Below are 17,794 nucleotides of genomic sequence, written 5' to 3' on the forward strand. Positions count from 1 at the left end.
TTCATCGCAGGGATTGACTGTACATGGCCAGGTTTGGATCGTCGATGATAGAATTTCTTGGTCAAATTTAGTTTATCTAGCCGTGTCTCGAGTAAGAAAATTATCTCAGTTAGGTAGAATTAAATTTCACATTAACGACGATGGCGGTAATTGAGTATCCTTTGGTATTATTTGTAATTCCTCCTTGGTAAATCCTCGTTGTGGTGCTAACGAATCTAGAAAATAAATTGCTGGTCTTCCTGATGATCTTGTTACGGCTGATATTTTATGTGTCGTAACACTCCAAGTTGGATCGGTTGCTCTTTTTCTGCCACCCTCGGCTTCTCCTTCTTTATATAAATATCGAACCGTGACACTAACTAGCACAGACGGAATTATGGAACTTCGCTTTATTGGTATATTTGTTTTTGTGATTGCAATTGCGGGCTTCATTGCTATTATTCGAGTTACTTCGTTATTTAGTGCATTAATCACGTGAGGCAATCTTGTTACCCAATCATGAGATCGTTTATCTTGGATAAATTCTCTCGCGTATTGATATCCGAATAATCTTTCTGCTAGTGTTTTGTTGAATCTTTCAACGATAGCTTGATTGTGATGAACACCTACAATACCGCGACGGATTTTAACATTATTCTTTTTCATCAGTGAAGTAACCGCACCGAGGAATTCTCGTCCTGGATCAATCTGAAGAAGTTTCGGCCATGTTAACGGAGATCGCGAGTAAATTTTCTCAAATGCCTTTGAAACTTCTGTTGCTGTTTTATTTGATAATGGTTCTGCTTCCTTGTACCTACTTGCAATATCAACAACCGTCAGAACATATTTGTATATAACTCCGTCAACGGTATCGTGAGGAAGAAACATAAGATCAGCCTGATGGACTTCATTAGGGACGCTGACAGAGAAACTCGCATATGATATTTTCTTAGGCGGAGGAAGATAAATTTGCCAGACTGCTTGTCTCGATAGCCACGATTCAGCGACAGATTGCTTTACTTTTGCTGCCTTGGCAAGTTTGGCAATTGCTGATTTTCCTCGCCAAAAACCTCGCGGAGAATAATATATCTGCTCCATTATAATTTACCAGCACCGAGAACTAATTTACCTTTCATCGCACCTTTTATCAACCAAGTTGCCAATTTCTCTTTGAAACTTTTGTCAGGAATCGCGTCTATTGCATGAATTAACCTAATATCAGCGAGATGTCTTTGTTGTAAATCCCCGCTACGATATGCAAGATCGTGATAGTAGCATGCGTTATCGATAGCGTTTACTGGATCTTCACCAGGATTTGGTTGATTATTATCGTTAAGTCTTATATCGAGCCTTGTACCAGGTCCGCAGTAATTATATCCTGGTAGATGCTTCTCTCCGGGATATTTCGCCCAGGGAGCTCCAGGTAGATTTATTAAGGAGGCAGCGATGTCTCCTCCGGTTCTACTTTTTTTTTTACAAATCTAAACTTGATTGTCTTGCAAACTTCACATTCACCCTTAATTGCATTCCTGTTGTTGCGCGTAACGACTTCGATTGGATTTATCGTAGCAGTTCGAGTGCGACACTTAACACAATATAAATCCATAATATTCTAATAACATGAATGTAATTGATTTTTCAGCCACAAAGAAACGCGAGCAAGTAAAACACACCGCGGCATTACCAAATTCGATAAGAATGATAATCATTGGACCATCTGGTTCTGGAAAGACGCAGTTGTTGTTGAATTTGATAATGAGATGGTTGAAATGGGATAAATTATATTTGGTTGCGCCATCTGTTGATGATCAGCGATGTTATCAGGTACTTAAGGAATTTAGCGATAATACTGAAGATGGAACAATAGAATTTATCACGGATATCAATGAAGCTCCATCGGTGGAAAATTTAGACGGCGATGTTAATAATCTTGTTGTTTTCGATGATGTGATGCTGGATAAGCAGACCAACCCAGCTAGGATCTTCTCGCGTGGCCGACATAAGAATACCGATGTGATTTACGTGACGCAGCGATATACGCAAATTCCGAAGGTTATTAGAGACAATTGTAATATTTTATCAGTGTTCAACGGCGTTGATACTCACACGCTGAGGAATATTCATCAGACTTGGTGCAATGGCGACATGGATATAAATAAATTTAAAAATTTCTTCAGTCACGCTCAGGCAACACCACACGGTTTTGTCACGATTAATCTTCATGATCCACGTAGTAGATATCGAGTTGGTCTTGATCAGATTTACTCATAAAATTGCAGCCGGAATTTGCAATCACACATAAATTTTCCTACCCCCCCTAAATTTTGTTGTTTTTTTTTATGTCTGAAATTGCATCCTGGGTCGAATTTTCGCTGATTAATTTGCGTAGGAGGGCTTATTTCTGCAATCTGAGGCTTCTACGGAGAAAGTTTATGTGGGAGGCTTAATTTTATCTGAGCCACCTGGTCTGTACAACTTCCCTGCTGCTGAATGCTCTAAGTATCCAAGGTAATTTTTTGTATTTTTGGGTAACAATTTTTGTTAGGTTTCTCACGATGTCATCAACTGCCTTCCATTCAGATACTAAGCTCATGACTTTTGTATGCATCTTCTTGAAAGCTGTATATTTTAAAATAGAATAATAACGAATGCTGAAAAACATTTTTGATTAATTTTATACTAGTTGTTTTACAGGCTTAGATGTTTGAAATAAGAAGTTTTATCACTGACTAAATTCTGGTTCAATTTACAGTCAAATTTGGCGTCTGCTTAACTCAACTTTACGCATGCTAAAAGCAGCAAAGTCAGAGAGGCAGTTAACAGTGAGTCTTCCATTGAAACAAAAGAAACCATTCCACAATTCACAAATTAAAGTGTCACTGACAATATGGTTTACTGAAACAATAATAAGTTTTTCAATCAAAAGAAGGTGACATATAACCCTTCCAGAACTAATTAATTGGTTTCTAAAGATCCATAGTCTAGACCAGAGGTTCCCAAACCACGGCCCACAGGCAACTAGTGGCCTGTCAGCTCTCAGAAAGTGGCCCGCGAGGCCTCTATATTTACTATAATGTATTTTAAAAATTTCAAAAATTTATTGACGTTCAAATAAATAATAACTAGATGAAAGTTGCAAAACTGTGTAATCTACAGTTGAGTCTAGAATGTTATTTTTATGAAGTCTGTCATTTTGGTGGAGCACTCGGCGCTCCGTCAGCATTCAATAATTCATTCTGTGCGTGGTTCTTGTGCTCGGATATAATTATCGAATGTGCCCGTTGAGTTAGCGAACAAAACGTTTGGAAATTCCCTTTTCCCAGTCTTGTTGACCAATCAGAGTGCACAAGATGCCATGACTTCATCTGTTACAACTGTTTAGTAGTCTGCAGTTTGGTGTTGAAATTAGATTTTTCAAATAAAAATTTACCGTTAAAGCCGATAAGCACGAACGTGGATAACGTAGAAGCAAATAACGCTAATAAGTGAAATGTGAGGACGTTGCTTGTCGTGAATTTAATGCAGATTGGATGGAGAAATTTATGTTTGTGCCTAGTCGTAGTGGTAAACTGGTTTGCTTAGTCTGCGGATTTTGTGTTTCTGTTACGAAAAAATACAATCTGGAACGACACTACACGACCACACATTCAGACATAAATGCTGAATATCTGGTTGGTTCAAAGTTAAGATTTTATAGCTAAGAAAGAAGGTTCTCTGACCAGTCAGCAGTTATTTTTCACCAAGGCTAAAGAACAGAGCAAGAGTGCTGTTGTTGTGTCGTATGAAGTCGCTCTTCTGTTGGCTCGCAAATTAGAAGCCATTCACCGATGCGGAAGAAATAATAAAGCCTTCACTTAAAATTGCTTAAAATTGCTGCTAGAATGCTTGGCAATAAAAAGTGTGAGACAAAATCTGATCAGATTCCTTTGTCTAATAATACTATGGCTAGGCGAGTTGAAGAGTTGGCCAGTGATGTTCATCGTCAAGTAGATGGACGAATCCACTGACATTTCTGACACAGCTCAGGTCGCAGTTTTTGTTTGAGCAATAAATGATAATTTTGAAGTCACTGAAGAACTTCTAGGACTTGAATTGATGCATGCGACTACCAAAGGAATTGACCTGTTTGAAACTCTGAAGTTGTGTGAAGAGAAAAAGAACATAGAATGGACAAAATTGGATAGTGTATGCACCGATGGTGCTCCGGCTTTGAAGGGTAAAATATCTGGATGTCTGGCATTATTGGAACAGTTTCTTGACCGCACTATATTAAAATATCATTGTATCATTCACCAGGAAGCACTGTGTGGAAAGACATTAAATCTGAAACATATCATGGATGTTGTTCTGAGATGTGCAAAGAAAATTCAAAGCAAGGTGCTGAACAGGCGTGAGTTCAGACAGTTTATATCAGACCTGAATGAGCAATATGGTGAGCTACTGATACACTGCGAAGTCAGACGGCTGTCTAAAGGGAAAGTACTGTCACGTTTCTGGGCACTGAAAAATAGTGTCTATCTGTTTTTGTCTGAAATAGATGAATTGCTTACAGAACGTGAATGTCTGCAGAATGATGACTGGCTTAATGACCTGGCATTTTTGGTGGACATCACGTCTCATTTAAACTCTTTAAATGCGAGGCTTCAGGGAAAAGACAAACTGTTCACAAGTTTGTGCGATGACATTTCTGCATTTAAAATGAAACTGTACCTGTTTATCAGACAGATGACAGAAGGAACTTTAGAGGCATTTCCAACTCTGAAGACACTTGTGGTGGAAAAGAACTTTGACCTGTTACAGTACAAGGTTAAAGTGGAAAGTCTTCTGGATATCTTTCAGTCGAGATCTCAAGAGTTCACAACAGAGGAGGATAATGTTGCCCTCTTCATAAATCCGTTCGTATTTCTGGATGCCACAATTGGACAATTACAGCAAAACCTTAAGCACCAAGTAATTGATTTGAAATGCAATTCTGCACTGAGAGACAAATTCCTGGAGCTGCCTGCTTCACCCTCAGCTGATCATATGATCTCATTCTGGTGACTATTGCCTGTTGAACAATTTGAACACTTGCATTCATTCGCACAGAGATATATTTGTCGTTTTGGTTCGGCTTATAGATGTGAGCAGTCATTTTCCGCAATGACAATTATAAAAAAAACAAGTAACGTTCCAGACTCACTGACAATAACCTATCTGCGCTTATGACTTTGGGCACGACAGCTTTGTGCCCAGACACTGATAAACTGGCATCTGAACTTCATTAACTGGTTGTGAAGAACAGTTACAATTGTAAATTAATTATATTAATATCGGTTTTCGAAACTGATTTAAAATTGTTAAATGAACATTTGATTTAAAACCGAAAATGAAGTGTAGGACTGACACTCACTGCTTTTAAAGTTTTAGAATTTGGTTGCTAAAAGTTAATAAATTTAAGAATGATATTACGCGAATTTTATAATTTTATAAACATTGATAAACATTTATAGTTTTATAGCGTTGTGGCATGCTTAATTACCAAAAATAGTAGATATGGCCCTCTACTTAAAAATCTTGGGAACCAGTGGTTCCGCAGAGGGCTAGAACTTAACTCTTTTCTGAACGTGCTGCATTCAGAGTGTTCAATATTTTCAACCACCAAAAGTCAGACAATTTTCAAAGTACGTCAGCAATCTTATTAAAATTGAACTCTGAACTCAAAACATCACTAGCATGAATTTTCTAGCTCGTTTTTATCAGCTAGCAATTTAATGACTGCAACTAGCACAATGAAAGCTTGCTAGTGTCTGTTTCAAGCCCTGAACTCACTTAATGTTTAAAAAATTAGTTAATTCAATCCAAATACCACATTTATCCCAAGAATGGAATCATGAACGTATGGGAGACTACAATATATCAAGGTTCTCTATACTGAGGGATCATTACATACATGATATAGAGGATATTTGCTTGAAACGAGTGAATAACGGATATATTTCATCGAGTGGATGAAAAACTCAGTATTTTCATGTATGGCAAAGCCACAAGTGAAAATACTAGAGTTTTTTTACCCACGAGATGAAATGTATTCGTTATTCACTCATTTCAAGCAAATATTCTTTTTATTTTATGCTCACATACGTGGCTACCTAAAGTTTGAGATACAGTGAATTAGCAGATTCTTACGGTAATGTCAGCTGTTTACCATTCATGTTCTGATGTGCTATGTGTACCTGCGCACAAAATTAGTTCCACATCAGACTGATAAAAATTAACCGATATTTCCAGAATAACAAACTACAAGTTTCAAGGATAACAGACAGGGATTATTAATAAGAAAACATGTACATAAAGAAAAAGTAGTTCACTGACAGAAAGTCAAAGGGAGGTAAGTATATTCTGACCCAAAAAAGCAGTTCCTGTAGTGAAAAAATATTGTTCTTTTTTCACTACAGTGAAATATCAATATTACTTTAATTAGAAAATCAAGTAATTCACTGCTTAGCATAAAATAAATAATGGTAAACATTATAATGGGTCATGGACATGTCAAGTGCTAGTGACCCAAGGTGTTCAGGCCAAAGAGGTTCAAGGTCAGGATTTACTGGCCTTACAAATACATATTTAAAAGGTTACACTGAAAATAACGGTAGGAAATACCTTATCTTCTAACAACTGCAGTTTATTAGGAAAGTATTTTTTGATGAAGGACTTTCCAAAATATTTGGACAGAAGAAAACAACAGGATGCTCCAGTCGCTGACAGTAAGCATGCTAGCAGGAAGGAAGGCCATGTACCAAACAGAGCACCACCTACGAGATTCTGAAAAGAAAATTAATGCATATTCGTAAAAATATAGATAAGCAGATAATGGTGAATAATGAATAAAGATAACCTGATACAAAAAAGAAAGGTGAATACAGAGGAAAGATGGTTTCATAACTTGAGAACAGTAAATACTAACTAAAAATAACCTGATAAATAGAGAATGGTGAATACTGAGTAAATGTACCCTGACATATAGTGAATGGTGAATACAGAGTAAATGTACCCTGACATATAGTTAATGGTGAATACTGAGTAAATGTACCCTGACATATAGTGAATGTTGAATACTGAGTAAATGTACCCTGACATATAGTGAATGATGAATACAGAGTAAATGTACCCTGACATATAGTGAATGGTGAATACTGAGTAAATGTACCCTGACATATAGTGAATGGTGAATACTGAGTAAATGTACCCTGACATATAGTGAATGGTGAATACAGAGTAAATGTACCCTGACATATAGTGAATGGTGAATACTGAGTAAATGTACCCTGACATATAGTGAATGGTGAATACAGAGTAAATATAATAACCTGATACATAAAGAATGATGAATACAGAATAAAGACAGTCTGATAAATAGAAAATGGCAAATACAGACTAAATAAAGCATGATAAATAGAGAATTCAATACAGAATAAAGACAGCCTGATAAATAGAAAACGGCAAATACAGACTAAATATAGCATAATAAATAGAGAATTCAATACAGAAAAAAGACAGCCTAATAAATAGAAAATGGCAAATACAGACTAAATATAGCACGATAAATAGAGAATACAGAGTAAAGATAACCTGATACAAAAAGAATGGTGAATAGAAAGTAAAGTTAACCTAATACATAAAGAATCATTAATACTGAATAAAGACAGTCTGATAAATACATCCATCCATCCAAATATGAAAAGCAGTGATAAGAATTATATGATAGTCAGTGTGAGCATATCATATGTTGGTTTAGCAAAATGACTTTGTAAAATTTGACAGCAATCCTCCAAGTAGTTTTGACAGCTCCGGTGGCTTAGTGGTTAGAGCGTCTGCCTTGGATGCGGGAGGTCGCAGGTTCGGTCCCCAGCCGAGTCATACCAGAGGCTTACAAAAATGGTACTAACAGCTGCCTCGCTTGGCATTCAGCATTAAGAGGTTAGTGTTAGGACTGGTCAGCCTGGTGTCAGGATAATGTAGCTGGGTGGGACATCATGATACAATTGTCTGCGGCATGATGCCTCAGTGCTAGACATCACTATAAACTGCCACATTGCAGACATCGTAGCGATATGACTGATTTTTTTTAAAGCTACGTTAAAAATCAAAATCACATCACATCACACATCCAAGTAGTTTTGGCTGAGAAGCATTAACCAATTCACACTAATAGGCAAAGTGACAAAAGTCAATTGCAAAAGCTTTTTAGACATAAAGATGGACTACAGACCATTCCAAAACCTCTAATAAATTACATAGTCAAACTAAAATCCAATAACACTTCAATAATATACTTATCTGAAATTTTTAATTAGAGCACTTTTTCAAAATGCTGACAAGTGCAGAATATTATCTCAATGTAGCCTTTACCCCTCATTTGCAAATTCAGTACACAGCAAACCCTCCTCTCTGTTATTTTCAGTCACAAAATGTGTGACTTACACACTTACCCCTACGTTTATGTGATGCAAAACCATGTTGACTTACCACAAAGAAGGAGCCAGGAATAGCAAAGGTTTGCTTGTAGAGGTAAGCACTGGCATAGAGTAACAACACATAGGCGGAGTGGTTGGCTTTGTAGTCCTGGAGCAAAGTGGTGACATCATTAAGTTCCTCAATGTTTTGGGGAAATTTCAGGGTGGTGCTAAAAGAAAAATTACATCTGATAAAAACTGTAGTGGCATTTGCATTAATGGCAATACAAGTGAAGAAAATGTAGGGTAGGAATCAACTGAAAAAGTGAAAATGTTGTTTAACTTCAAAGCATATTCTGAATGCAAAATTACAGTCAATCTGGGGGCCCCCAAGTGGCCAAGTGGTCTAAAATGCTCACCATTATGGATCACTGCCATCTCACCTCTGTCTGTGAGGTTTCAAGTCTCGGGCTCAGTGATTGTGGGTACATGAGAAAGCTTGCCAGTAGCTTCTCATGGGTCGGTGGTTCTTTCTGGGCTTTTCCCGGGTTCTTCCTCCACCAATTATACTGGCTGCCATCTATAGCCTATATTGTGCTGAAAAATGGCGTCAAACCCCACAACAACAACAGCTACAGTCAATCTGGATCCTTCTAAACATCAACTCACACTCAGTTAATATACTTCAGTCATAATACAACTAAATGATATGTTATCAATCCAATATTTAACAAAATTACAGCCAAAAATTACCAGACTGGATTCCAATATAACAAAATTCCATTAGAGCCAATAAATAACCAGACTGGTTCCTGAAGACTGATTTCAAATGAGCTCCACTGCACAATAGGTACTAACATACTAACAACTTATGTTGATAAAGATTACAATAATTTCTCTCAAACGAAAAAGAAGGACCCATAAAAAAAAATGAAACTATCTTCTGAATTCTGTTTTTAAGACATTATAAATCTTTCAAGTTATATAAATGCTCCTTACACATTGTTTGGAGAGGCATGACTGTAATCAAGAGGCACAAGTTGGCATGATACCACTCACCCATGTAGCTAACATATGTCACCCTGTTAATGAAAATTCACACAAATACTGAAGATGCTTTGGTGAAAAGAAACCAAAGCTTCATGCACATAATTGTTACATTGTCTATTAATATTAGAGTCATTTGTCTTATTTTCTATTATATATTATTGATTATTTCTATTATATTATTCTTGGCATAAAAAAGGAAATATCTGAACAACCACCATTATTCACAGGATCACTCCCTGCCCCAGTAGACTTAGCTCTGCTTCACAACTTGGAAAGTGTTCAAAGCCATACAGTATATACACTAACTTTGTATGACAAAGGGAAATAATCTTAGGTTATGCAATCAGCATTGATTTCTGTGTCTGTTTGTCTTTCTATAGTCCTTGAGTCATAACAGAAACCAGAAATTTCTAAAGAAGGTAGTTGTGATGGCTCGGTGGTTAACATGTTGTGACCAGAACCATCTCTGATCATGCTGGATCCTCATTAATTTGCTTTCATTTTGTTCATAATTAAACTCCTCTTAGACCTTGATGAAATCAAGTTACAAAGCAAGTCTGATGAAATTCCACCTCACTAATATGCTTGATGTTGCTCATAAATGAACTTGTCTGAGATACTATGTTAAAAATCTAGTTGGAAATATGGCCTCTAAATTCTGCCCAAGCTCAACAAATCAGATGCATCATCAATTCACCAGTATGCATGGATATTGCTCATAATCAAACTCATCTGTGAGCTCGATGATATAAGCTTACACAGGGATGTCGTAAGGGGTGGGCATTACAGGAAACTAATGTGGGGGGGTGCATTTTGGATGGCTTGCTGTATTTTTGCCAAAGGGGGGAGGCGGCAAAGGTGCTACTTGTCAGGGATACCATTTTATCCAGTACAAACGTGCGATAATCATACGCCCATATACCAAACTGGATTATGATCAAACCAGGAATATGACCTCAATGAGGTCTGGTCAGATGTAAGATCACCTCATTAATATGCGTGGATGACTCATAATTGAACTCATCTGGGGTCTTCATAATAGAATGACTCATTGAAAGTCTGATCAAAATCTGATAAGACATTAAGTTTCTGTGTTGTTCCCAAAAGACGCAAGAATGGACAAATGGATGATGGATGATGCACAACAGATTAATGGCCATACCATAAGCCTGGTGTTCATAATACTTCAGCCAGTATTTTAGTGTTTTATCAATGGTGCCAAAATCTATGCCTAAACTTACCTTGTAAAGGTTTACAGGACTTGCTGAAAATATTGAAAGAGCTTGCTGAACACATTTTAAATGTTGACAGAACATGCTACACAATCAGCATGAAATAATCTTTTCAAGGCACAGGTCATACATTCACTTAATTCCACATCAACCCTTGACATGAGAAGTTAACCAAAATGGTACCTAAATTAGGTGCCCTCTTGCACATTAAAAAGTGATTCCCATTGCAAGTGATATCACTTAACCAGTGAAAGAATACATTAAACAAGCTAGGCATTCAGCACAGCAACTTTCATGATACCCACATGCCTTGACTAGGAAGACAAACATGAGTGTGCATGCTTCAAATTAAAAAAAACTGACATATGTTGTCTTGTTGTCTATGAATGCTACACCAGTCTAAGTAAATATAATGATGAATCTGATTGGGCCAGTTTCATTTATCTGCATCCAATCAGACAGCAAATATTCTTCCAGCTAGCTATATAGGCCTGGAGTCAATATGGAATGAAGCTGATTCATGACCCTAGACTAGTGTAGCTACCATGAAAAAAGACATTTCAGATCTAAATGAAGACTGTAGAGTAAGGTGCATGGATGTTACTTTTTTCCAATGCACATATTCAGAGCTCTCAGTAAAAAAAAAAAGGTCTTGATGAGTTTTAACTGAACTATTACTAATTACATGTGATTTAAACAGGAGTCTCTAATTTTGTACAATGCAACCTCTGCACTCATGTGAAAGAATACATGTACTTCAGTACATGTACTCATAAATAGAAGGCATTAATGTATCATAAATTTGATGTTGCCTACAATGTCTGACTCAACAAATGGCATCATGTCCACTGTCATTCTGGTTTGCAATAACAGAACATCTCTGTGAGTAACTTTTAAACAACAATGTAATATCTAAACAATCTAGGTTTTATAATATAAATTATAAATATGTATAAATATATAAACGAGCTCAAATGGATCATGATTTAATACTTAAGTTAGGAAACGAGTTGAATAATGTCCAGCTTTTGTGAGTCTTGGCAAGCATAAGCTGAACATTATTCAATGTGTTTCATAAATTCAATATTAAATCATTACCCATTTGAGATTCATTTTATCACATAGTTGTTATTTCAGTGGAAATTATTTAGATACAAAGAAGAATAAATAACTTCATTCATTCTGACAGATGGTGCACCTTTCAATTGTTGTGCATAAAATATAGTCCCAAACAAAGTTTAACTAGTAAGAGCAAATTGTACTCTTTTACAAACAATAAATCAAAGAAAAAGCTTTCATCCGAATAAACAGAACATTTTATTGTGACAAAATCATTTTTCAAAACAGAATGATCAATGTGATGTGAACCACATTGTTTGATATGGTACACAATAGACCTAGAGTACATGTTTACCCTAAAATATCACATTCCGAACAAAACATTACATTGTTGCAATTTTCATGTAAAATAGTATTACTAGATGCAGAAATTCCTATATTTACTGTAATGCATTTGCGACAAGATATTTGCAGCATTTGATTTGGAACAATAGACTGTACAGAAGACATAAATTTCTTTCTGAGTCGCATTTGCATCTCATATATATTGCGTAAATATGTTGTGGTTGGATAAAGCTGTCAGTTGGGAGACCCATTTATGTCCACAGTCTTCTGTGAAAAGAGGTGAGTTTATTTACTTCTGTAAGTTAACATTTAAACCACACTTGTATGTAGGGTGGATTCTATATCTATGTTACAGATATACCTCTCAGTTAGCATTGTCATGGTAATAGGGTATATGTACAGTTAGCATTGTCCCATGGTAAGAGGTACATGTACAGTTAGCATTATCCCATGGTAATAGGGTACATGTACAGTTAGCATTATCCAATGGCAATAGGTACATGTACAGTCAGCATTGTCAGATGGCAATAGGGTACATGTACAGTTAGTATTGACCCATGGCGATAGGGTACATGTACAATTAGCAATGTCCCATGGTAACAGGGTATGTGTACACTTAGCATTATCAAATGGCAATATGGTACATGTACAGTTAGCAGTGCCCCATGGCAATATGGTACATGTACAGTTAGCATTGTACCATGGCAATAAGGTACATGTGTTGGGTGCACGGTATAGTTAGTTTACTCTTGACAACTCCTCTGAAGTTCAACGGTGATGGATGGTGTACAATTCTTTAAGTATTTTTATTTTTTAAACCTGGGAGGGCAGTATACATCAATATTTCTTCACAGCTGGGACAAACTATAAATGTTAGTAATACATGTGTTACATGTTATCAGGGAAAAGAAGGTCTTAACAGGTTGTTTATATTGGGAGCTTTTGTTTGCTTTGAAATGTAAGTAAGTTGACAGTGGTAGAGACCCCTTTATGATAGTCATATTAGAAATTATAAATCAGTGAATGAAATGACTAAGTTTTGTGCACTTTTATATCCTTTATGCTTTTTGTTTTTGTTTATTTTTGAATGGCGGGATGGGGAGTACAAACAATAGGATGGGTGTGCGAATACTAAAGTACAAGTCACATGGGTCATGTAGGCATTCAACACTATTTCAGTAATGGGTGTAATTTTTTTGAATTTGATTCTTAATACCTTTAAGTGGAAGTATTCACTTCATTTGGATTTGTGTACATCCATATTCATGTAGATGGTCATTATTTAAATGGCCTGAGAGGTGCATATAGCAAAATCAATGTTAACGTAATTATATACATTTTTGGACGAAATGAACCTAAGGGTGTGGTCCAGTACAATCCGGATTGAATGATGTGTGCTGTGATGTCACAATGAAAGTTATGCATATTGATAAACCAATTTATACTACTCTCTATTGTCATGATTCCACTCGAATTTTAGTATAACGCCACCGTTGTAAATGTCCATAGTGATACTTTTCGTCTTAGGTTCCTTGGTGACAATTAAGGTGCAGAGCATTCAATTGATTAGAGAATATTAGTGTTAAATTTTTTAAAAATTATATTTAATTTAAAATTAGTGAATGTGCATACATGACCCATGTGACTTGTACTATAAAAATTTCGCTGCTAACTAATAAACTATACTTACTTTTTTGACGTTTTATGGTCTATATTTGGCAAGTTGATGGACAGAATGTATATGTAGCAGGTTGCTGCAGCAAATATTACTGTGATCCATATTACTGATGCCATACAATCTGCGCTTCTTTAATCTGCCGATCAGAATCCGTCTAAGGTGACGTGTAATGTTGCCGTTATTTAAAATGCTGGAGTTGAACTCTGACCGGATTAAATCCGATAAGCGATTCACAATGTGCTGTGATAAGTTATTACTTTTTAAAACGTTTTGCTGTGGGTTTTTTTTCTGTTCTTTTCTTTTTATCAATTTTGAATAAGATCAATTTAGGTTAATATTACCATCAAACAACGTTAATGATTCATCACACGGAAAATCCTATACGCCTCAAGCAATTTCATAAACGCTTTTCAGGGGACGTTACTCCAAGAGCAATTTCATTCTTTCTATAGAGATAACCAAATTTGCTGACAACAAAAGACTGAAAAAGAAACTTCATATTTTGGCTGGATGAGCATAAATTTGCAAACCATTTCGGAACAATAATTAACATTTATTTAACATCCGTGAAAGCAGCTACATCACCAAAGTGACATCCATTTTATTTAAATCTCTGCATCCGGATTAGCTAGCCAATGACGTCATTCGCACAATAATGACGTCATTCCGATAAAAGCTAGCTTGAAGACGTCATGAATGGGGATTCGAGTGTTTGAAAACTGAAAGTGTGACGCTGATGTCAGCGAAGAGACCCTATCCGAACATTACATGATTTCTGTTACATACAAACAGATGAATCACGACTCATTCAAATAACGAACTATTTTTTTTACTTTTTTACAATACACGAATCGTATAATATGCACAAATATTCCTGAACTCAAAGAAAAAATTAAAGTACGAATTTAAAATGAATAAATTCAACAACAATTAAAGATCTACAGTAATGAGTACATTATATGTAATTGAGACGAACCATTTGCTTTATTCGAGATTCGCGCCTCCCTATGAAGTCGAATCTCTCTCCATCACGTGTCCCTAACCTTCCGACACGTGCCCCTTAGGACAATCTAACGAGAAATCTTATATCTCCCGGAGCTGAATTCTGGCTCACCTCCGAATTTAGACTGATTAATTGCACGACAGAGATCATTTTAAGACAGTGAATTTCGTCTGACCCCCCTCACATTAGCTTAGTCAACCAGGATTACTACTTAAACCGCCAAAGTTCCTGTGACTCCAGTAGAAGTTAGAACAATACCCTCGAGTCAACAATTTATGGCGAGTCCAACCCGTACGTCAAACTTAATGTTAACGTGTGACGTTGACCCCGACAGAATACACTATGACATTTTTATAAAAAATTTTTTTTACCCTTACAGATTATAAAGTGTATAGCTTAGTCTTACGCCAGATTTGCATTTTTTTATATAAAAAAAAACCAACAGAAACTGTTTTCTCGGCTTGGTCTTTTCACTTCCAGGATTTTAGTGTATACTGTATTTAAAAAAAGAGCCGATACCATTTTTACATACATTTTATATATCTGTTAATATTGGTAATTCATTAATTGCACTTTCAGAAGCTGGTATTATCCGATCAATTATTTTTCCCTATTTAAAAAACGCAAAAAAAATAAATAGTTTAGTTTACACAAATTCAGGAATGTTTGTTTTTTTAGGACAAAGGAGCAGTCATTTTAGTTATCTGTGTGCCAAGATCATGTACAATTTTCACAAGAACAATATCCAAAGAAATTTCTGCCACAGTATAAGAAAGTAACCAAGAGTTAAACCAAAATTCTCTCCGTTGTGCATGTCGCAAGTGTAAACAACTTCACCGTACCCCCTTCACACTCTCAGAAGTTCATATTAACTGTAGGGCGCCCATTGTGAACGAAAGTAGTTTTAAAAAATAGTTCTCAATTGCGTCGTATTACATCCGAGGTTTCTTGATCGACTTGACGGAAAAGGTAGAAGATGTCCCGATTGCGAATAAACCAATATCCCAACCGTTAGCTAGTAAAACGTGTGTCTCCCGATTCGTTTATTAGTCACTCACTAAACCACTGAAGCAATTCCCATAAAGGCTATAGATTGGAATCGAAACCCTGAACTGCAGTTGGAGCACAACCTGGTCTTTCCTCCAATGATTGAAAATACGTTGCACAAAACTGTATTTCTTTCTTTTAGCATGAAAATTAATTCTGATATAAATTGATGCCACGAGGGAAGACATCATCAAGTGTGTTGCTGTTGCTGTTTATTTGTTTGTTTCAAGTTCTGTAGGAAAAACAGACAAACACACACTCCAAATGTACATTAATTTTTCATGTAAAGTGTATGTCAATTTCGTCATGCAGGCGCAAATGCTCAAATTCAATATTAATTATATGTGTTCTTCTAAATTTAATGCTAATATAGTTTAACCAAAAATTATTAAATCTTGGTTGCTGAATACTCTGCAGCTTTAATATCATCAACCCCCACCCAAAAACGTACCCCACCCACCCCAAAAATAAACAAAATCCAGACGGAAATTATTGATCCTTAGGAACCTTTACACTGGCGGTCAGGGACTAATTTTTTTTCTTTTCTTTTACACTGGTGGTTAGGTACTAATTTTCTTTTTTAAATCCCCGTAATAAGTTGACGGCCAGATAATAAAATGGGTCAAGAAAAAGAGTTCTATCATAACATATAACTTGACCGCACAATTTTTTAAAATAATAATCGCAGCTTTCACTGGATAATAAAGAGTTTTAAAAATACTATACCCGAGTGTAGCAAGTGAATGGATAAATAGCTAAACATTTACTATCAAAAACAGCCTGCTAGAAACGGAAAAACTGGATGGGATATCCTTTACGTGGGCTTTAATTCTTTCACACGTGTTTATCATCATCATCATCATTACAATGACGACGACGACGATGATGATGATGAAAACGTATATGAATAAATTGTAGCGTTTAGATTTGGATACCACAGATTATAGTACACATATCTGTGTGAGGAATTTTGTACGTTTTACTGTAAATTGTTTGAAGTTATTAATATATGTGTCTATATGCTTGTTTCGGTTTATTGGCATTCTTGAATCTCCAGTGAACAATATCTATATAACGAATATATTTGGCGGAATTCTTGTTGGTTCTACAAACATTGTTTTTGCTGGCATGTATTTCCTGTGGGTTGTTTTCGTACCATTGGAATTTTTACTCTATTTTTATAAAGCCTATTTTTGTATCATCGTTTTCTCATACAAGTGTGTAAAACTGAAGTTGGAAAAGAAAGTGATAATACCGCGAGGAAAGGAAAAGTATTATAATCTATGCTTATAATAGTTTTACACAGGTCTCTCATACAAATTACATACTAATAGTTTTTGCTCTAACATTAAAAGCCTGCCTCAATATATTTCCGAATTGGCTGAAGAGAATTTATTTTATCTTTTTAAGACATAAGTCGTATGCAACTCAAATTGGTTATCGATGACATGTAAAGTTATTTTCCTTATTAAAAATGCTTTAGTGTCTAAACGTAACTTATTTTTTACAACCCCCCCCCCCCCTTTTCGCGAGACTTACGTTGATTTTTTGTACTGACATCAACGTTATAAGCCGACTTGAAAATCTCTGAGGCAATGTTGCTGTATTATTAGGCCGAAGTTGTTGTGACAGAAAAATCATTTCAAAGCTAGATGTCAAAATAGAAAGTCAGATATTTATAACTCTGTATAATTAATTCTATATACCTTGATTTCCTTTACAGGAATCCGGAATGACTAACGATAAATGAGACATGTAATTAAAAAGTGTTTGCAAACTTTCATACACATAACGATAAACTATGATAGAAAAGTATATGTCGGTGACACCTTCAATGATAATGATACACCCATTCTTGCATTTTATAATTTCAATTCCTTTCATATGTTGTCATCAGAAGATATAAATTAACCAAAGCGTAATATGTGTGATTGTTCTTAAGTGAATAACAGTTCTTATTATTTAT

At 35.8% G+C, this 17,794-nt stretch overlaps 1 protein-coding gene across 1 annotated transcript in view; it reads right to left on the reverse strand.

The window, feature by feature from the left end:
• LOC149790316 (transmembrane protein 41A-A-like) overlaps positions 1-14,330 on the reverse strand; it is a 40,040-nt gene extending 25,710 nt beyond the window's left edge. The window contains exons 1-3 of the mRNA XM_089972368.1: positions 13,791-14,330; positions 8,488-8,644; positions 6,622-6,783 (exon numbers count right to left, since the gene is read on the reverse strand). Of these exons, the coding sequence (XP_089828494.1) occupies positions 6,622-6,783; positions 8,488-8,644; positions 13,791-13,894 (423 nt within the window). The 5' untranslated portion in view covers positions 13,895-14,330. The remainder of the gene's footprint in view (positions 1-6,621; positions 6,784-8,487; positions 8,645-13,790) is intronic.
• Positions 14,331-17,794: the final 3,464 nt, after the last annotated feature.

This window comes from Sinohyriopsis cumingii, chromosome 10, assembly GCF_028554795.1.
Source record: "Sinohyriopsis cumingii isolate HCF-2022 chromosome 10, ASM2855479v2, whole genome shotgun sequence".
Lineage (NCBI taxonomy): Eukaryota > Metazoa > Mollusca > Bivalvia > Unionida > Unionidae > Sinohyriopsis > Sinohyriopsis cumingii.